The sequence below is a fragment of the Coregonus clupeaformis genome, chromosome 1 (genome assembly GCF_020615455.1).
Source record: "Coregonus clupeaformis isolate EN_2021a chromosome 1, ASM2061545v1, whole genome shotgun sequence".
NCBI classification, from domain to species: domain Eukaryota; kingdom Metazoa; phylum Chordata; class Actinopteri; order Salmoniformes; family Salmonidae; genus Coregonus; species Coregonus clupeaformis.
Window position 1 is genome coordinate 93,397,168 of NC_059192.1, and position 20,979 is coordinate 93,418,146.

At 41.7% G+C, this 20,979-nt stretch overlaps 2 protein-coding genes across 5 annotated transcripts; both read right to left on the reverse strand.

Moving 5' to 3' along the window:
* Positions 1-955: 955 nt before the first annotated feature.
* On the reverse strand, positions 956-10,782 carry zgc:123258 (uncharacterized protein LOC641502 homolog). 3 transcript variants are annotated; one of them, XM_041894855.2, is made up of 17 exons: positions 10,583-10,781; positions 9,969-10,079; positions 9,544-9,726; positions 9,287-9,376; positions 8,979-9,112; positions 8,700-8,857; positions 8,397-8,493; positions 7,634-7,735; positions 6,413-6,494; positions 5,830-5,904; positions 5,669-5,725; positions 5,174-5,221; positions 4,064-4,163; positions 3,007-3,087; positions 2,743-2,903; positions 2,479-2,512; positions 956-1,504 (listed from the first exon to the last, which is right to left on the reverse strand). In XM_041894855.2, exons 1-17 carry the CDS (start codon positions 10,634-10,636, stop codon positions 1,464-1,466), a joined length of 1,608 nt encoding a protein of 535 aa, XP_041750789.2. In that variant the 5' UTR covers positions 10,637-10,781; the 3' UTR covers positions 956-1,463. The 3 variants fall into 3 exon arrangements, with proteins under 3 accessions (XP_041750789.2, XP_041750805.2, XP_041750813.2); XM_041894871.2 differs by lacking the exon at positions 2,479-2,512 and having other exon boundaries at positions 10,583-10,782; XM_041894879.2 differs by lacking the exon at positions 5,174-5,221.
* A 965-nt stretch (positions 10,783-11,747) lies between these two features.
* On the reverse strand, positions 11,748-17,332 carry LOC121579883 (CDC42 small effector protein 2). Of its 2 annotated transcripts, none has more exons than XM_041894837.2 (5): positions 16,862-17,332; positions 14,956-15,192; positions 14,629-14,730; positions 14,426-14,501; positions 11,748-12,538 (listed from the first exon to the last, which is right to left on the reverse strand). In XM_041894837.2, the coding sequence occupies exons 2-4, from the start codon at positions 15,007-15,009 to the stop codon at positions 14,430-14,432; spliced, it is 228 nt and encodes a 75-aa protein (XP_041750771.1). In that variant the 5' UTR covers positions 15,010-15,192; positions 16,862-17,332; the 3' UTR covers positions 11,748-12,538; positions 14,426-14,429. The 2 variants fall into 2 exon arrangements, with proteins under 2 accessions (XP_041750771.1, XP_041750779.1); XM_041894845.2 differs by lacking the exon at positions 16,862-17,332 and adding an exon at positions 16,527-16,788.
* Positions 17,333-20,979: the final 3,647 nt, after the last annotated feature.

A 20,979-nucleotide genomic window follows, 5' to 3' on the forward strand; every position in this document is an offset into this window, starting at 1 on the left:
AATACCTGAATATTTATGTATTATTTGATTGATTGATTAATACCCGCATTTATATTAGTTTATTGCCATGGGATGGGTGTTTGGATAAGTGTATTATGCAACAGGCATAAGAGTGAACTGTAAACAAAGTCACACTGAAGAAACTGTGAGCATTGTCTTATTGAAGACCTTTTCCTGCTGACCTCTGGTTTGGAATTAAAAGTGCATTATGTAAATATAGCTCGCTAGTAGGCTGTGTGTTTCTAGGTCAATGTGGTAGATCTACATACTTCTCATTCTCAATCTGACTGGTATGTAGGCAAGAGGTGGCAAGTCACCAGGAACTAGCTATAACAGGCTGAAACATGACCAACTCCACAGATGAACCCAAACAAAGAACATTTTGCAACAGTACAAAAAGCCACCTCTCTAACGCACTCCCTATTTACTGGTCAAGTTTGATACCTCCATCTCTCTCCCTCCCTGTCGGTCCCTTTCCCTCACCCTCCCTCCTCAGGCCTCTCTCCCCCACCCTCCCTCCTCACTCTCTCTTTACATTTAAGAGGATGGTAGTTAAACAATATAAAGTAATTCATTAATATGGGTACCATGGGCTCAGTTGTCAGTCAGTCAGTGCCTTACCAAACTCAGATCACTAACTCAATATTTGCTCTTTCTAAAGTACCGGTGGTAACGAGTACATATATAGCACTGTGTAACACTGACCAGACCCATCCCCACAGTGACCTAGCTCACGGGTGGGCAAAGATATATGCAAAGGGCCGGTGTGGGTGCAGGCTTTTGCTCCAGCCAAGCAGTAACACAGCTGATTCAACTAATACAGTGAGTCTTTGTTGGAGTCTATGATTATTTGAATCAGTTATGTCATAGTTCTAACTGTGAGCTTTAAAAATACATGAAGAAGTGTTAGATAAAGTACAGGCCATAGAACACATTATAAGGACACACTCAGAGCTGAAATCAGAATGGACTAATTTAAGGCAACAAAAGCAATCAAAGCTTGTGTTTCTCAATAATACAAACAAGTTATACAGAAAACCCCAGAACAGCAGTTATTAAAAAAAAATCTAACTTCATCTACAGTTTAACTTTCACTTTAAAAAACCCACAAACCTGCTAACATAAGTATTAAAGTGCTTTCTCAATAAATCACTTGTATCGGTTACCAAGGCAATACAGTTTAGGCATCATTTTAATATTATAGTTCCTCAAACACCCCATAATATGAACACACTGCATTCTCAGCCACTAGTAAGCCTCTCAAATTAACTGTCTCACTGTCCAATCAACCCATACCCCTAACCCCTCCCCACTACATTTCCCCAGTATAAATCTGTATTGATTGATAGACTAGCTATAGTATTTCCCTTGCATCCCATGGATGATGAACTAGATGCTTGATTTGAAGAGTAGAAAAGAGCCCCAGCAGTTGGTTTGTTGGTTGGCTCCTGGATCAGCTGTAGTCAGCACTTTCCTCCTCTGCTGTCATAGTCAGGTGTTCCATCTAGGAGAGGGAGTAGAGGAGTTTATCAGTATAAGACAGACATCAGTGATACAACATAAAGCTTAGTCCAGTAGCCAACAGACAGTCTGCTGTGCACAGCACAGGTTTATTCAGGAGGGTGGAACTGTACAGAACGTTCATGTAGAACAGACATTCATCTTCTTTGTCATAGAGAATAGTCCATTGTGTCCATTCTATGCATTGCATTTCTAACTGCAACGTTCTGACATTTTCACCCTTCTGAACAGCAGCAAACCACAGGTTTACAGAAAGCATGACGACACGCACATGACAAAACATAAACAACAAACAAAGCTCCCACATCTCAACACAGCTGCACAGGGAAAATTCAAACCCATGAAAACGTTATGAGAGGGTTGTATTCTGGTTAGGAGAGAAAACAATTAAGGGATGCAGACATTGACAAACAGACTAAAGAAATAAAACAATAGAAACAGACTTTTCTAAGCAACATGTGTGTGTGTGTGTGTGTCGTATGTGTGTGTCCAAGCTAGAGTGAAATCTGTGGCACCACTGGCATTTCCAGGACTCTAGTGACATCTAGTGGCCATGTTGGGTACTGCTGATCTGAGTATGTAACATTATATTATACATAATAATAATAATAATAAGCCATTTAGCAGACGCTTTTTATCCAAAGCGACTTACAGTCATGCGTGCATACATATTTTTTTTTGTGTATGGGTGGTCCTGGGGATCGAACCCACTACCTTGGCGTTACAAGCGCCGTGCTCTACCAGCTTTATGAACATACATAACTCAATTTGACATTGCAGTGTTATGTTTTTAATTTGCTAAATTTTTAAAGTAAAGGCTGAAAGGCTGTGAAAAAAGAAAAAAGAATGCTAGTCTAGAGACACAGGGTAGGTAGATGGCGGGGAGGATGCAGGAGAAGGGAGCGTGAGTAGCCTTGACTGTTGTCAGTGGTTAGAGGTCAGGGAGTGAAAGCACACCTGGCAGTAAGGGTTCCCTGGTGGAGTCCAACACCTGATGGAGATTCAATTATCATCATTACATCACACACTACTGTATAACAACCCTCCATATTAGAAATATATCATGAGAACAACATTTTTTATAATCAAATGTATAATCATTTCCTGAGTTGTTTGAATTCAAATGGAATTAGGCCCAAACCCTTTGAAGTGATCAAATATTCAATAAAATAAAATAAATTGAATCCCCCCCAAAGGAAAAGTGTCTTGTCGTCCTCTCACCTCGTACGTGGTCCCGTTCCAGAACTGCCTCATCTCCCCTCTCCTCCAGGCCAGCAGAGCAGATACCAGCAGGGTGACTGGAACCAGGTAGAGCAGGGCTGGCTGCCCCATCTTAGTCACCAACATCACCGCAAACGTCACAACCATACCACACAGGTAGGCTGGGGAGGGGTGGGTGGAGAGGAGAGGAGATGATCAAAACGATGATGATGATGATGATGATGATAATGATCAGTAATGTATTGATAATGTCCATGTCATTACCTATGCAGCAGCAGAAAAGGTAGATCTTCTTGGGGCTGTTGACCCACACATCAAACCTGCTGCAATAGGACACCAGAAGACCTGTTGGACCAATCAGCAAACAGAATATATGAAGGTCTGAAGCTATCGTCCAATGAGAAGGCAGAACAGAAGGGTGTGAACATGGAGCTGATACTGAGGCTTTAAAATCGCTCCTGGAAAAAAATTACTTTATGAACAGATCTAGGATCAGCTTACACGCCAAACTTCCTAATTATAACCATTATAGAGGGAAGCATAATACTGATCTTACATCATTGTTTAGAGACACGGACCTATAGGGCTCTGGTTAGGGTTGCAAAGCTACCAGTAATTAACAAAGTTACCAGAATCTTAAGTAATTTTGGTAATTAACAGGTAATCTATGGTAATTTTTCTGTGTCCATATTGTCCATGAGTATCCAGTGGATAGACCATATGGTTCAAGAAAAAATAGCCTAATTCATGAAAAAAGCATTTAATCAACAATAGCATTTATTTTCTATTAACTCTGCAACACTTCCAACTATTGACTTTCTTCACAACTGACACCAGCTTGGCACAAAAATATTTACAACAAAGACATATTAACATAGTAAAATAAATAGAAGTGTGTAAAAAGAATATAAAGGATATTTCATGCTGATACCCTCATGTTAAACACTAATGGCATTCACTAAATTTATGGTTTATAATGTTTTACAGTTGTCATTATATTTTTTTATTAAAAAATCATCTTATTTGATTATTTGATTATTGTATATATTTTACATGTGATAAGGCCACACAGAGGGCCAGAGATAATTACAGACACCTGTGATAATCTGAAGTACCCAAGGCCACTAGATGTCATCTGATAAAATAGAAAATAAAAATATACGTTACCGTAATTCTGGTAGTTTACTGGTAAATGTTAAAAGTTTCCAGTAATATATCCTCCCTTTGCAACCCTAGCTCTGGTCAAAAGTAGTGCACTATATAGGGCATAGGGTGACATTGCATAGGGTTGACATTTGGGATGCAACCATGTTTATCTCACCTGGTACGATAATGTCCCCATAGCCCAGGATGGAGAACTGCATGCCACACAGGTTCTGTGCCCATGAAGAGAACCGTGGAACACGCATCACTACCGGGAGCTACCAGGGAGAGAACACAGGCAACAGTCAACTAACGGTCAACTAACGATTAAATAAAAACCATCTAACACTCTGTTAAATAACAATTGACTAAAAGTTAACTAAAGCTCAACCAAAACTAAACTAAAGCATAATAAAAACTACAACTAAAATCAATCACAGAGACACATCCTGAGGATTAGGAGTGTTCACTATAATATATTCTGAATCGAAACCAACTACAGTACTTCCATTTAAAAAAACAGAAAACAGACATACATGTAATGTCAATATGCCAACTGTCAAGCCATAGTGATTGTTAATGACATGAACATGAGACACACAGGAACGCAATCAGTTCACCACCAAATCACACAGCAAATATATCAATGTTTTATTAAATGCAGATTAAGCCCTCATTATTTAAACTCTTAGGCTACAACGCAATGACTTGAGATTGTGTAATATTGTATAATAGTACAGTAAAGTTTGTTAGAGACAGGATTTTTCCCTGGTCAGGTCACGTGAATAAAAACTCTTGGCCCACACATGAGGAATCAGATGTTAACACAGTTGTCACATGACATAAGAGCCAGTCATGTGACGGTTGGTTGGTATGTGCTGTATGTTCTTGCTCTCTCTCTGCTGATAGTCATGTAAGGGACTAGTGGAGATGGGGCCATTGCACTACAGCTTTTAAAAGGAACAATCTACAATATTTACAGCAATATATAAATGCCCATTTATTCTTTAAGAATACGACTTATAAATGCCTTATGTACTTAGTATAACCATCTTACCCCAGCATAAAATATATGGTTGTTTTACTTCATTGTTTGTAAACAATGTATTTGTAAAACTAACAACATATAGCTTTAAACTATGGCTTTAAACATATGGGCTTAATCCAAACAATGGTATAGCGCAGAGATGAATGGCTAGGTGGGCGGGCAGGGTGTGAATAAATGAATGCATTTATTTGATCATTAACAGTACATATGAAGCTGAGTGGTAAAGCGGTGGGGTCTTACTTTCTCATATGTAGTCGAGGGTTCGGCTGGCACCTCCACCGTGTTACCCTGCGTCGAGACAGAACACCCCAACCAGACGCAGTCAGTTTGCATCCTAAATGCCACCCTATTCCCTACATAGTGCACTACTGTTGATCAGGGCTCTGGTCAAAAGTAATGCACTGTGTAGGGAATAGGGTGCCATTTGAAACACATCCTCAGTTAGACAGTAAGCCATTCCGACCCCGAGGGAAATCTAATCTACACCGCAATGCTGCAACGGAACACAGCAGATGAGATCACAACTACGCAGCCTGATTCTAGTCAGGGCCAGGAGTGTTTACTGGGTCGGGGAACACTCAGTCAAGGAAAACTCCTGACCTTACTGATTGTTAATCAAGCCATTTTAACATCCAGAGATTGAAGATTCAAGTTTTGACAGACAGACAGATCGAGAGAGAGAGACATACAGGCAGGCAGACAGACAGACATGCAGACAGACAGACAAGTGGTTACCTTCTCTCCTGCTGCGTCTGGACCCATGGCCACTTGGACCATGATGCTCTCCCCATTCTGTAAAATATTAAACATTTAAAACGAGGGACAATGTATTTAACCTTTCTATGAAAAAAAAATAAGACAATATTGCACTGTATTTAAAGGGAAAAGTGACTCACCGGCATGAACAGAGGAGTGATGAAGACAAAGAATACATCATACAGCAGCAGCAGACTCAACAGGATCACACAGATCTGAGGAGGGAGAGAGGGGGGGGGGTGGAATGGAAGACAGGTGAGGGGGAGAGAAAGAGAGAAGAAAGAAAGAGAGGGAAAGTGAGAACAGATGTTTAGAGACGTGTCCACAGACTTAGTTAGACAACATATTTTTATCGGTCTGTGAGGGCATGGGCGGCGCCATTGAGGCCATCTCCATTTTAGAGTAGTCCATTTTCTTCTTCTACTACTTTATGAGTTGGTAAACAAACTGAAAGGGGGCATACTGCCACCTGTAGTGTGTTGTTTGAACAGGTATAAAGCCAAGGTTGGCAATTTACTGCCACCTGCAGTTATGGAATGTTTGCTCACGAGTATACTTCATTGGCTGATCCCACCCAGCTGACTACTTTAAAACGGTGGAAGTCCTCAATGGCAATGTCCATGCAAAAACGGTTTATTTCCAAGTAGTGATCTCTATCTATCTCTATGGTGGCCCTCTTTGTGACTGAAGATCAGAGGTGAGAGGTCAGAGTGAAGATTTCACCTTGAAGTTGGACAGTGAGATGGTCTTCAGGAAGTTGAGACAGAAGGCCACACCCAGGAGGTCCTGCAGGATCCAGATCCACCTGGCAATAGAGTAGAGTAGTTTTTTTCAACAACACACTTCAGCCTGTCAACTAACTATTAAATACAACCAAACTGATTTAATAAAGGTCATAAAGAAATAGGTTATAAAGTGCATGTCAAGCTTATCACCCTCACAAACATAAGGACAACCATTGACAATGGTTCCTGTACTTTACCCTGAAATGGCCCAAGCATTCATTGTTAGTTTAGTTTTAGTTCAATTTTTTCTGAAAGCAAAAATGAGAGCATTTTCCCAGTTATTACATTTACATTTTAGTCATTTAGCAGACGCTCTTATCCAGAGCGACTTACAGTTAGTGAGTGCATACATAATTTTTTTATTTTTTCATACTAGCCCCCCGTGGGAAGCGAACCCACAACTCTACCAACTGAGCTACATCCCAGCCGGCCATTCCCTCCCCTACCATGGACGACGCTGGGCCAATTGTGCGCCGCCCCATGGGTCTCCCGGTCGCGGCCGGCTACGACAGAGCCTGGATTCGAACCAGGACTTAGACCACTGCGCCACTCGGGAGTATGATCCAGTGAACTAGTAAATGTGTAATCTGAGTGAGTTATAATGTGTGGGGTGGTGGAAAGGGAAGTGAAACCACATTCTCTAGAACATTATAATTATCCACCATGCTTTGCTTATGGAAAAGTTTCATACGACATTAGCTGTGGACAGTGTGTTGCTGTTGTAGACTGGGGACATTTAGTTATCATGTCTACTAATACTTCTACTGCGCTAAGGACTAAGGACAGTCACTAGCCTGTATGAACACACACACTACCCACCATGATGTTATTCTGTTATTGGGCATTAGTGGGACTAACGGTTTCGGTCTGTCAGAGAGTGCGTCCCAAATAGTACCCTACTCCCTATAAGTGCACTACTGTTGACCAGCAAAAGTAGTGCACTATATCAGGAATAGGGTGCCATTTGAGACACAACCAGAGACAGTCAATGAGGCAGTGAGGGATGCTGAACTAAACTAAACTAACACCAACAACACGCCTCTACTCTGCTGATGACGTCCGAGTCCTCCAGACTCCCTCATCCTGATGTCCCAGCCACAGCATTCCAAAGGGTTGTATCAGTGTGCGTGACTGTGTCAGTGTGTGTGTGATACAGTACCTGTCCTCGTTCCTGTAGACTCCCCAGACCACGGCTACGGTGACACACACAGCAGACAGCAGCACCGACCTCACGGATACACTCCTACCCAGGACCGTCACACTAGAGGAACACAGCACACATGAGAGAAGAGAGAGAGTGCACAGGCAACCACAGAAAGGTCCGTATGACTCACAAAAACATGTGTGTGTGTGTGATGTTCGAGGAGACGGGTGCGTGTGATTCACTTTTAAAAACTTCTCTCAGAACTTCCATATGAAACTATGACCGATGAGTTGTTTATGACAGACAGAGAAACAGACAGGGAGGACAGATGTCTATGGAACAGACAGAGGAACAGACAGGGAGGACAGATGTCTATGGAACAGACAGAGGAACAGACAGGAAGGACAGATGTCTATGGAACAGACAGGAAGGACGGATGTCTATGGAACAGACAGGAAGGACAGATGTCTATGGAACAGACAGGAAGGACGGATGTCTATGGAACAGACAGGAAGGACAGATGTCTATGGAACAGACAGAGGAACAGACAGGAAGGACAGATGTCCATGGAACAGACAGAGGAACAGACAGGAAGGACAGATGTCTATGGAACAGACAGAGGAACAGACAGGAAGGACAGATGTCCATGGAACAGACAGGGAGGACAGATGCCTATGGAACAGGGAAATAGTCTCAAGCTTTACGTTGTTACCATAGAAAACCTTGACACTCTGTAAATACCATGATTTTAAAGGGGGGAGGGGGGGGGTGGGTGTACCTCATGGGGCTACACTTGGCCAGGTCCAACAGGGCGTCCAGACAGCTGAAGAGGGCGGTGGCAGACGCTAGGCAGAATATGGCGATGATCACATACACTGGAAAACACACAAATACACAGAGAAAATATAAAAACACACCTGAACGAACTCCTTATGAGACAATCACTGAGTGTCTAACAGCTTTTGGTGTGGTATGTTTGCTTTGCATATAAAACTGTTAATAAACTGTTAATGAACTTAACACATTGTGAAAATGTAATACAAATACATTAAGCAGTGTTTGTCCAGAGTGAAAGACTGACCCAGGTACTTGTAGAAGAAGTACATGAGTACCAGCATCAGACACATCAGCGCTACAAAGATGACCACCTTCAGGGGAGAGTGCAGAGCCAAGTCCCCACTGTCACTCTTCTCCTCTCCTCCCCCTCCCCCTCCTCCTCGAGATGCACTCAGCCTCTCTCTGACACACAGACACACACAAAACACAGACTGTTACACAGTGTAGAGTGGCTGAAGAGTGGACAGCATGCATGGCTGTCCTTTTCCGAAGGAAATAAAGAAACGTGTGTGTGCAGTCTCACCTCTCACAGGCTCCGCTCCAGTAGCCTCCCAGAGCAACAGTCACTACTCCTATGAGCAGCATGACCACAATGCTGGCATCAAACACAGGCACCGCCGGGGCATACAGCCTAACCTGCATCTCCTCACCAAACACCTGGAGAAACACACAGAGAGATCATACACTAACACACCTGAGGAGACACACACACTAATGTCTCATGTATATTCTTATTGATTGAAAGATATACTGTAGATACATGTTTTTGCATTAAATCAGATGGCGTGAATAAGCACTATACCAGAGGACCTACAGTTCCAGAGAACTCACATTCTGTGCGTCCAGGAAGTCCCTGTATCTCATCAGAGCCAGCGGAATCTGGACCTTCTCATCCTCTGTCACATTGGCTGCCGGGGGACTCTTTAGAACCAATCAGATGAGATATAAAACAAAACACAGGTCTGAAAAAGCACACTCAAAGATGTAGGCCTATCATGTTATACCATAGATGTAAATTAAGTGCTGCATCATAGACACATTGGAGGTAACACTATTGATACATTGTAGATCCATTATCAAAGCCTTACCATAGATGTATTGCTGGCAACGATCAGAGCGGCAGCCCCCAGGTCCTGGGCTACCAGAGCCTTCTGGTTAAAGGTACACTTCCCTCTCATGACCACCACCGCCTTGCCCCTCACTGTGGCCGGGCTCACCCCTGCAGAGCTACAAAGTAGGCTGGAGGACAGGTTCACCAGGGGATACGCCGTCTAACACAGGACAACAGGTAGGGTTAGACAATCAATCAATATATTAATAGCTATGATGTATTGTCACTGTAGAAAGGCTGAATCCCAGAGCCACTACACAGCAGGCTGGATGTCAGGTGAGGTTCACCTAGTTCTGTGGGTTCACCAACACATACTAAAGTCCAACAAAGTCGAGGCTGGAGCAAATGGGGTGCATAGGGCAGCTGAATATCAGAATGGTCGTGTTGCTGGACTGGACTTACAGCAGCGCTGAGGGAGAGTGACAGGTTGGTCCATAAGGAGTTGTAGACCAGGCAGTATTCTTTATCTGTGGCTCCATTTGAGATGTGCAAGATTGCCTCTTGACAGTTCACCTGTGTGGAATAAAAACAGTAACTAAGTGAAATACATAGAACGCAACATGTATTTCAGAGTAAACAAAGTATAAGAAACAACAACAGCTCGTTTGTTCAGAGACTGATCAGTGTTAGCAGTGTAACACTTTTTCATTACACTGTCAGTATCTGTTCCATTCCGAAGCTTGCCTGGGAAGTTAGGTAATTCCCCATAGCCAAGCCATAAAAGAGCTCAGCTGGCTAATTTAGCTGAGGGCTAATTGGCTAGCTAGCTAGATGAAGATGGCAAACCTGCCTAACAGGATAAAGACACTCGAAATGACAATTGTAAAGGTGACATTATCCATTTGTCGATAGTATTTGTGAAATAAATGTCACATAGTTGTCTACATGTCGACATAGTTGGACATGGCTTGCTTGCTAGCTAGCTAGCTACATGTTACAGCTATCTCTGTATTGTTATGATAAATAACGTTAGCTAGCTAGCTTTACCTACAATAACAGCTAACTGCCTATTTTACCTGAGATGACAGGAGAATGACTGATAAAATAATAATCCACGGAGTTTTTGCCATGTCGGTAACATCCGTGATTGAGTAAAAATCGTGTTCAGAAAGAAAACGCTAATCTGTGATTTGGCACGACACTAGTTTCAACATCGTCCCTTTTATTGTACTCGCATAATCGTTTTCAGAGTTAGCCATTCACTTCCTGTTCCTCATGCGGATGGATCTCGTGAAAGCTGACAACATCTTGGCAAATGCTGACATGCACTGAATTTTATCAATGCATTCACTGTTCCCATATCATTATATGTCAATATTTCTTCTCAGTATAAATATCATGAGAAAAGTTGTTTATTATGTAACTGTCTGCATGTGTACCAAATATAATTATAACTAACCCAAGATAGTTCACCTGTGATGTGTCCGAGTTACCCCTTCTGTCTGTGAGTGTAATGGGAAACTAAGTCATCCATTACAACCAAAGACTGTATGATTATGGCGCTTTCAAAACAACTGGGAACTCGGTCAAATCATGACGTCAGTGAGCTTCAGGTCAGAAAGAAGGAGCTCTAGAAAGGTGCCATAGTTTCCGACTTGGAATTCCAAGTTGGATGACCATTCAAAAATTTTTCCCAGTCGGAGCTTGATTTTTTCCAGAGTTCCCAGTTGTCTTGAACGCACTGATTTCGGAAGTGAGAGATTTCAGAGTTCCCAGTTTTTTTGAATGCGGCATTTCAACCCACAGCCTGTCTGTGGTTTGTGAGACAAATGTCAAAGTCATGCCAGATGACAATGGTAGAATCTCAATTGCATACTCCGTGCGTCCTCTCCTCGCCTCCTCAAAACCCATTGGAAGAGAAAGCCCGGGGTACCTCCTCTCTGACCTTCTCCTCCAATGGGTTTTGAGGAGGCGAGGAGAGACAACACAGGAGATTTTCTCCTTGTCCCCATATTGTCTATGTAGGAGGGGTAAGTGTTAATAAAATCTACTTATCATAGTGATGGGTCATTCATCTGAGTTTCCCAAATTGCACCATTTCCTTTATAGTGCACTACTTTTGACCAGGGCCCATAGGGTAGTAGTTCACAATATAGGGTATAGGGTGCCATTTAAGTGTTCCTAGAGAGGACGATCAGATATTGCTACAGTCAAACCTGACAAAGAAAGACTTCTCTAAGATGGCATAGAAAACAATTTTTATTATGATTCTAGCTAATGAATGAGAAAAATACATGTATAAAAACACATTGGCTGAAATCAATGCAAAAGCTTAAAAGCTTTTGAACAAGTGTGTACAAGAAACAAAATGGTCCAGTGTGCCCTACCTACACATTTCAAGTTTATTGGAAAACAGCATTCTCTATTTACTCCTGAAGGCAACTCAAAGAATATGGGATATTTAACAGAATAAAGCAGTTAACATGGCCTATGTCCCCAACAGCAACCTATGGCCTATATAGTGCATTATTTTTGACCAGGGCCCATGTGTCTCTGGTCAAAAGTAGCACACTATATAAGGAATAGGGTTCCATTTGGGATGCAAACAGACATTGTTTAAAAAGTCTCTAGTTTATGATTTGATAATGAACCAGATACTACTAATCATGTGCTTCGTATCTCCACAGTGGCCCAGCCACCACACGAAAGGTAATTTTTCCACAAATCCGACTATAAATACAGGCAAGACCTAAAAACACGACCACACACTCCTGAAATTTTTTGGGGAAACATTTGTTCACACAGGCACACGCACAGCCGCACACACACACACACACAGACTACTCTTACAGTGCAACAGCATGGCAGACAGACAGATAGCGGTGATTTAATATAAATGAATTATATACAGGTTCCTGGGGAGCAGAGCAGTGGTTTCATCATTTGGTCGTTTGTCTGGTTCAGATAAGAGTGTTTTTACAACGCCTCCTCTTCAGATCTACAGCAGTAGTTAGCACAGGCTTCTTATCAGACTGTGGAGAAAGAATACATACATACATCACATTAATGCAGCTGGCAAATTCACATTCATGTAAAGTTTAAAACACACATTACACAAACGTTGAATGAAGCTTTCGTAGACACAAGGAGCATGTTAACAGTACTGATAACACGTTGACATCACAGTAGCAACACAGTACTGATAATAAGTTGACATCACAGTAGCAACACAGTACTGATAATACGTTGACATCACAGTAGCAACACAGTACTGATAATAAGTTGACATCACAGTAGCAACACAGTACTGATAATACGTTGACATCACAGTAGCAACACAGTACTGATAATACGTTGACATCACAGTAGCAACACAGTACTGATAATACGTTGACATCACAGTAGCAACACAGTCCTGATAATAAGTTGACATCACAGTAGCAACACAGTACTGATAATAAGTTGACATCACAGTAGCAACACAGTACTGATAATAAGTTGACATCACAGTAGCAACACAGTCCTGATAATAAGTTGACATCACAGTAGCAACACAGTCCTGATAATACGTTGACATCACAGTAGCAACACAGTACTGATAATACGTTGACATCACAGTAGCAACACAGTACTGATAATACGTTGACATCACAGTAGCAACACAGTACTGATAATACGTTGACATCACAGTAGCAACACAGTACTGATAATACATTGATATCACAGTAGCAACACAGTACTGATAACATGTTGATATCACAGTAGTAACACAAAAATCTAATTTATTTGTCACATGTGCCATTTACAACAGGTGTAGACCTTACCGTGAAATGCTTACTTACAAGCCCTTAACCAACCATGCATTTAAGAAAAATAAGAGTTAAGAAAATATTTACTAAAAAAGTAACGAGGGTATATACAGGGGGTATCAGTGCCGAGTCAATGTGCGGGGGTACAATGCAAATAGTCCGGGTAGCCATTTGATTAACTGTTCAGCAGTCTTATGGCTTGGGGATAGAAGCTGTTAAGGAGCCTTTTGGACCTAGACTTGGCGCTCCGGTACCGCTTGCCGTGCGGTAGCAGAGAGAACAGTCTATGACTAGGATGGCTGGAGTGTTTGGCAATTTTTAGGATCTTCCTCTGCCACCGCCTGGTATAGAGGTCCTGGATGGCAGGAAGCTTGGCCTCAGTGATGTACTGGGCCATACGCACCATCCTCTGTAGCACCTTGCGGTCGGATGCAGAGCAGTTGACATACCAGGCGGTGATGCAACCAGTCAGGAGGCTCTCAATGGTGCAGCTGTAGAACTTCTTGAGGAACTGAGGACTCATGCCAAATCGTCTCCTGAGGGGGAATAGGCGTCGTGCCCTCTTCATGACTGTCTTGGTGTGTTTGGACCATGATAGTTTGTTGGTGATGTGGACATGAAGGAACTTGAAGCTCTCGACCTGCTCCATTACAGCCCTGTTGATGAGAATGGGGGCGTGCTCGGGCCTCCTTTTCCTGTAGTCCATGATCATCTCCTTTGTCTTGATCACATTGAGAGAGAGGTTGTTGTCCTGGCACCACACAGCCAGGTCTCTGACCTCCTCCCTATAGCCTGTCTCATCGTTGTCAGTGATCAGGCCTACCATCGTTGTGTCGTCTGCAAACTTAATGATGGTGTTGGAGTCGTGCTTGGCCACGCAGTCGTAGGTGAACAGGCAGTACAGGAGGGGAATAAGCACGCACCCCTGAGGGCCCCCGTGTTGAGGATCAGCGTGGCAAATGTGTACTGAAAACACGTTGATATCACAGTAGTAACAGTAATGATAACACGTCAATGTCACAGTAGTAACACAGTACTGACAACACGCTGATATCATAGTAGTAACACGTTGATAACACATTGTAACACAGGGAGCAGCAAGTGTCTCACCTCATTATTCCTGATTGCTCTCAGACCCTCCGTGATAACCTCCTTTAGATTTCATCTGGGCCTGAACAGAGTTCACCTACACACACACACCGTCATAATGAACAGAAGACTTGGATAACGGTTTGTAACTGCTTCGATTCTTTACCTAGTAGATATGACATAAGGCTCTGTTCTCTGTGTGAGGGTAGGAGGTCAGTACGTACCGATGACAGCCCAATGCCCATGTCTCCTGAGCCTACGTGTGTTGTGTGAACAAAGTTGGTTGGTTCTCCGATCATTGAACGGTCTATCCTCCGCCGCCTCTTCTGTAAAGCAATAAAGACATAGTAGTGTTACTACAGGCAACAACAGTCAACTGTTTTATTAACAGACACTCACACAGGCTGATAAGAAGTACAGAAGATGAGAAGACCTGGTTCTACTTCAGTGTCTAGCACCTTCCCCTTTAGTGTTCACACTTCATAGACTGAAAGGTCAGGAGTAAACAAAACAGTGATTGCTTGCTTGTGTGTGTGTGTGTGTATACTCACAGGCTGGGGCTGCTCTGCAACGCAGCAGCTGAAACACACCCAGAACTCAGTCATGCTGACGGCAGCTTCCTCTCTCTTCTCTTTCTCTCTTCAGCCCTCTGTCTTCCTGTTCACTTCACAGCCGATGCCACAAACAGCCGGCGGAAGCTGATTACAGACAGACATACACTCACTGCTGGTGTTTCTGTAACACACACTGACACACACCACTGTCCACAGGGCCTGAGCAACACACTCCTGTGGACACACAGAATCAGAGGACAGTTGGCATATCTTAGTATTAGTTATGTTAAATATCAAGTGAGATTTGGTGATGGCCAGGAGATTCTGTGACCTGGCTATGTAGGCCTAGTTGTAGCATGGTATGCTAGCTAGACAGGGGTGCATTTGTAGTTGTGGTAAAGATAAAAAGGACACAGAGGCGGGTCTGGAAAAGAGAGAGACTAACCGAGTCTTAAAAGAGGAAGGAACTCGAGCAACATGCCGCCAAGCACCAGTAACACACTACTGTACCTGCCTACTAGAGAAACTGTAGATTTCCCATTAAATGTAATCTAGCAAAACTTTAATATCATACTACAGAATAGTCCACTGACTGACTAGGAGACTTAGGGGGGACCCAGTGAAAGTACAGTAATGGACAATAGCATACAGTGTTTCCCCTATATTAATTTAGCAGCGGTGCGCCCCCCCCCTCTAGTAGCGATGCACCCCTCGGCCCACACTACCTTTGCCACCACTGCTGAAGAAAAAAAACACTGGCATAGATAGCGGATTTAATAGCAAGTTTAACTGGTCGGTTTTCAACATTCAAAACATCTATTATTCTATATTTAATAACATGCTGACACCCAGTCTTCTCAGTTGTAAAACATAGTCTAACAAATACCGCTCTATAATACCGATCCATCCGACTACAGACAGACAGACAGACAGACAGACAGACAGACAGACAGACAGACAGACAGACAGACAGACAGACAGACAGACAGACAGACAGACAGACAGACAGACAGACAGAGCCTTCATCTTGTGGCCCAGGAAGAAAAGACAGTAGACATCTCTCATTTGTTGTCTGTAGTTTCACATGACCACTTTATAAAAATACCCAGAGCGGTGTGAGCTCAGACGCCTCTGCCTCACCCTACACAGATGGTGGAGTTAGAATAAAATACTTTAGTTTAATCAAGGAACTAGGCTATTCATTTCACCCTGAAACAGTTGAGACAGACTATGTCATTACTCGATACCGTCTTCTCTACTAACTAGTGTTTTTACCATCTCTACTACAAACTAGAGAAGTCTACAAATCCACTAACCATTAACATGTTTAATTCAAGACCAGGATAGGTGTCGTTGAGTAGCTAAAAATACTTGTTGGTTGACAATGATCTAAGGTGCTGTTAATGACATTGAAGCCCAAAGAGGTTTAGAATCATTGATCTCAGAGATTAACCAAATGAGACTGAACTATGGGTTGTATTGTTTACAAACAATTCAATAACTAGGGAGGGGCGATATTTGTAGTACTGTAGCTATCTCGATAATCTCTTACAGTAGAAGGTACTTACTCTCAATAGCTATTTCATTGCCAAAGTCGTTTAATTGAAATAGGCCAAGAAGAGGCAACTTCTTTCAGGCTTTCTAGCGCACAGAGGAGACACAAGCAGGAAAGAGCGAGCTTCGACTTGTGGTTTTCAAACTGACAGCTAAGTAGTTAGCTAACCGCTAACTACCGGTAGCTAACTCAGTAAACTGTACTCAGAAACTTGAAAGAGGACCAATTATGGAAATACATCTACACGTAGCTGTGAACTTTGAAGGTTGGAACTAATTTCAAATGAGCTTTAGGTTAATTAGATAGATTTTGGGGGGTAAAAAAAAAAAGAAAGTAAAATAGACATACCTGCTGGCTAACTTCCCGAAGTTGCATACGAGAAAAAGCTCTTCCTGCTTTGCCTTGGCACAATGCTTTCTGGGATATAGTGTTCAATGAAACGATATTACCTAAAAGCAGACTTCTCCAATAGAAAACAGACAATCTTTTGGAAACTCGTGCTTCCTTCATTTTTTTTTTTTACTAATATAAATGGCCAATTGTTCCAATTTTGAGCTATTGCTTGATTCAGTTTTTTGTTTTCTATCCTAGGAATAGAGAGCAATAGTAATGGCGTCTTCGTTGTAATAAGGTCTGGTTCTATGAGATCATCTTCATCAGCTAACGTCACTTTTTGTGAATTTTGAAGCCTTTATGTAATTAAAGGGTAGGTTCGTAAATTCACTCTGGAGTGCCAGAGAGCGCTCAGAGTGCGCTCTGTGCGTTCGTAAATTCAGAGCGTTTAGAGCACACACTGGAAGCTCTGGCCGAGGAGCGTTCTGACCTCACAACAGCAGTCAAGCACCGAAGCTAACTGGCTAAAGTTAGCTAGCTTGCTAGCTACTTCCAGACATAAATGAGAGAACACCTCACTTTGACCCTTTTACTTGCCCTAGCAGAGCTGGTTAGGCTGTTTTCATGTTATCCAGAGCGTTGGTGACTGTAACTGTGCTGCTGGCAACAATTTAATTAAGCTTTTTTTGCCAATGTTTACTGACACCAGCCATATTCAACGGGTGTTGAGCGTTCTTAAATTCATCAGTTATTCTGCGCTCTGGCACACTCAGACGAGAGTACTCTGAAATCGGAGTAGATAGCCAGAGTGAATTTACGAACGCGCCCTAAAAAAGCACATAAAGGGATCATAATTAATAAAGGTAATGTTAACTGACTGATATTATCGCATAGAACAAAACATACAAGATCTCCTAAGCCTGTGTTAACCTCAGACATTATTTTCAACGTTTATCCCAAAACCCTATTATTTCCCCATTCATTTTCACCATAGGAATTACCAGAAGTAACTAATTTCCAGGTTTTTGGTCTACAAGCTGGTGAGCTCTATTAAAGCTGCAATATGTAACTTTTTGGGTGACCAACCAAATTCACATAGAAATGTGAGTTATATATTTGTCATTCTCATTGAAGGCAACTCTAAGAAGTGGTATGTTCTATGTATGCTATTTCTATGCTTCCTGTTTTATTATTATTATATTATTACGTTTCGTTTTTTGCATCTTTTACTTTCAGTCTTCAAACAGCTGAAAATATAATATTTTTGGTTATTGAAAATGTATTTCACGGCGGTTTAGATGGTACAATGATTCACATAAACTGAAATTAGGCGAACTATTAGAATTTTAGCAACCAGGAAATGGTTCATATTTTACCTTTAAAGAGGGTGACAGCAAGGCAAGCCTCATCAAATTCACGTCACTAGTGGTGTCTCAGTAATGCCCAGCAGAGGGCAGACCTACTCACAAAATCAAAAAAGGTTTGTAGCCAAATAGAAGGTGTATTGCGATCTATCTCACTCACTCTACACAATGACTCCAACTGGGCATAACTTGACTCAGGAACAGTTAGTTACACCACGCATGGAGTGTATAAGTGTATGCCATCACATATAGTCATCAGCTAGTTTACTCCTCCTATCATGTGATAGCTATACATTAAACGTAGCTAGATACATTTAGATGTGTAAACTGATGCACAGACCAAGGTTTATCTCATCACACCAGATGAGATAGTACAGGGAAGAAACCCTGAAACATCCGATAAGTTTGAGGATTCTTTCCATAAGGATTACATTTTTGCATAGGGAATACATCTAACTCCTTTGTCTAATATGTTTGGATTTGCAGTGAGTTGTGTAGCTCCTGGAGTGATTAGGTAATTTGAATGTGCTGTAGCAAATGGCACCATATTATCTTTAAAGTGTACTACTTATGACCAGGCCCCATAGCCATTTGGGACAATTCTACCACTATAACTTCATATTCATTATCTCCAGCACCATTCCAGTGTCTACATATGTGAAAACGACACATTTCCATGATCTGTGATTAAAAAGATAAGAAGAAAGCTCCTAAAAATGCTTCTCTGTGACATCACAGGGTAGGATTAAAAGTAAGACAAACAGTGATTTTCAAAACCTGCAATGAGTGTATAGCCAGAGGGAACCCACTGGGCACAAACTGGTTGAATCAAGGTTGTTTCAACGTAATTTGTCAACCTATTGTGACTTGGAATCTATGTGGAAAATACATTGGATTTGAAAAAAGTTATCAACCATTGTTTTGATGGTGAAATTTAATCCACAGGATTGTGTCATCATGGATAAACCTTTTGTAAAATATGTTGAATTTGTACTTTTAAAACAACGTCAGATCTTCAACATTATATCCACTAGCAGAGAAAAAAAAAATTACCGGAGAATGTATCTATCTACAGCTACTCCCATCCAGGGTTTCAACCAAGCCCAAGCTATGATATTTGTCACTGACTATTACCAATGTGCTATCGTGAGAATGATTGTTGAGAGATCTCCAATTAAAAACTAAATAGATTCACTGTTGCTATCGAACCCATTCAAAAGGGTTAACAGAGCAAACTAAATGTGACCATACTTTATCACTCTTATGTCATCAATTATGCTATTTGCCCTAAATAGCATTTGCAAAGTCATCAACAGCTATTATTTCAATTCAACCCAGAATTAAACTAAAAATAGACAATTCAATAAGCCTAGGGTTTCAAGCTCTGGTTTATTTCAAATTGAATGATATTTAGTGATATTGAATTGTGTTTGCTTGTCAACGTAACCAAATATCAACATTTGAAGGAGATGTATTTCTGTTTGGATAGTTCCATCTGTGCCACTGACTTAGTCTGTCTTTAATTCCAGTTTGTTTTCAAATTAATAATTGATATGTTGGATTCATGTCTCCATCTCAACCAAAAAACAAAGTTAAAGAATAGGACTAAATCAAATCAAACTTTATTTAAAGTTAATTTAAAGTTTGATTTGAATTAGTCCTATTCTTTAACTTAGATTTTTGGTTGAGATGTAGACGTGAATCCAACATATCATTAATTTGTAGACAAACTGGAATTCATGCCAGACTAAGTCAGTGGCACAGATCCAAGCAGTAGATACATCTCCTTTAAATGTGCATATTTGGATGCATTGTCAACCAACCACAATTCAGTATTACTTTTGTAATAAAGTAAATCAGGGGTTCCCAAACCTTTTCACTCAGGCCCCCCTTCCAGCATTAGGGAACATCCCGTGCCCCCCTTGCACACGCCACATCTATTTCTATGGGCACAAGCACTGTTCATTACATTTAGCAGACGCTCTTATCCAGAGCAACTTACAGTTAGTGCATACATTCTTTTTTATACTGCCCCCCCGTGGGAATCGAACCCACAACCCTGGCGTTGCAAACGCCATGCTCTACCAACTGAGCTACATCCCTGCCGGCCATTCCCTCCCCTACCCTGGACCAATTGTGCGCCGCCCCATGGGTCTCCCGGTCGCGGCCGGTTACGATAGAACGTGGATTCGAACCAGGATCTCTAGTGGCACAGCTAGCACTGCCTTAGACCACTGCGCCACTGTTCACACCCCTCTTGTTGGCAGAGAGAAAATGTTGTAGGTTTAAAGCTTATTTTCTTGCAATTCTATACATTTTGCTATGGCTAATGTTTATTCATGTGATATTTGAGTGACTCAAACATTACAACAAAATCTATGGGCTAAAAAACCTAGCTAAAAAACGTTAGCTGACATGGGCTAGTTGATCTGGACATTTCTGACAAGTTATAAATAGCTCTCCAAGGTATGCAATGACTGACATGACAAGAGGGAGGAAAACTGATGATGCACTACAATTTCGAAATTGCACCTTGTGCATTCTACTATTACAACTTTCAAGAGTAAGTTGAAAGCCGGACTGAGTTCCTTAAAAAAAATTTTTTTAATGCGCCCCACAGTTTGCCAAAATGGCAGCCAGCTGAATCAGCTCCACATGTCTCTATTTCTTTAACCTTTATTTAACTAGGTTAGTTAAGAACAAATTCTTATTTACAATGACAGCCTACCCCGGCCAAACCCTCCCCTAACCTGGACGACGCTGGGCCTT

Bases quoted from the DNA above. Each gene is read 5' to 3' on its own strand.
- zgc:123258 (XM_041894855.2), bottom strand. From the start codon at position 10,636: ATGGCAAAAACTCCGTGGATTATTATTTTATCAGTCATTCTCCTGTCA. The intron at 5,726-5,829 runs GTGAGTCACTTT...AATATTTTACAG, and splicing joins TCACTCCTCTGTTCATGCCG to AATGGGGAGAGCATCATGGT. The intron at 2,513-2,742 runs GTGAGAGGACGA...AATCTCCATCAG, and splicing joins GGAACGGGACCACGTACGAG to GTGTTGGACTCCACCAGGGA.
- LOC121579883 (XM_041894837.2), bottom strand. From the start codon at position 15,009: ATGACTGAGTTCTGGGTGTGTTTCAGCTGCTGCGTTGCAGAGCAGCCC. The intron at 14,731-14,955 runs GTGAGTATACAC...ATTGCTTTACAG, and splicing joins TTGCAGAGCAGCCCCAGCCT to AAGAGGCGGCGGAGGATAGA. The intron at 14,502-14,628 runs GTACGTACTGAC...GTGTGTGTGTAG, and splicing joins TGGGCATTGGGCTGTCATCG to GTGAACTCTGTTCAGGCCCA.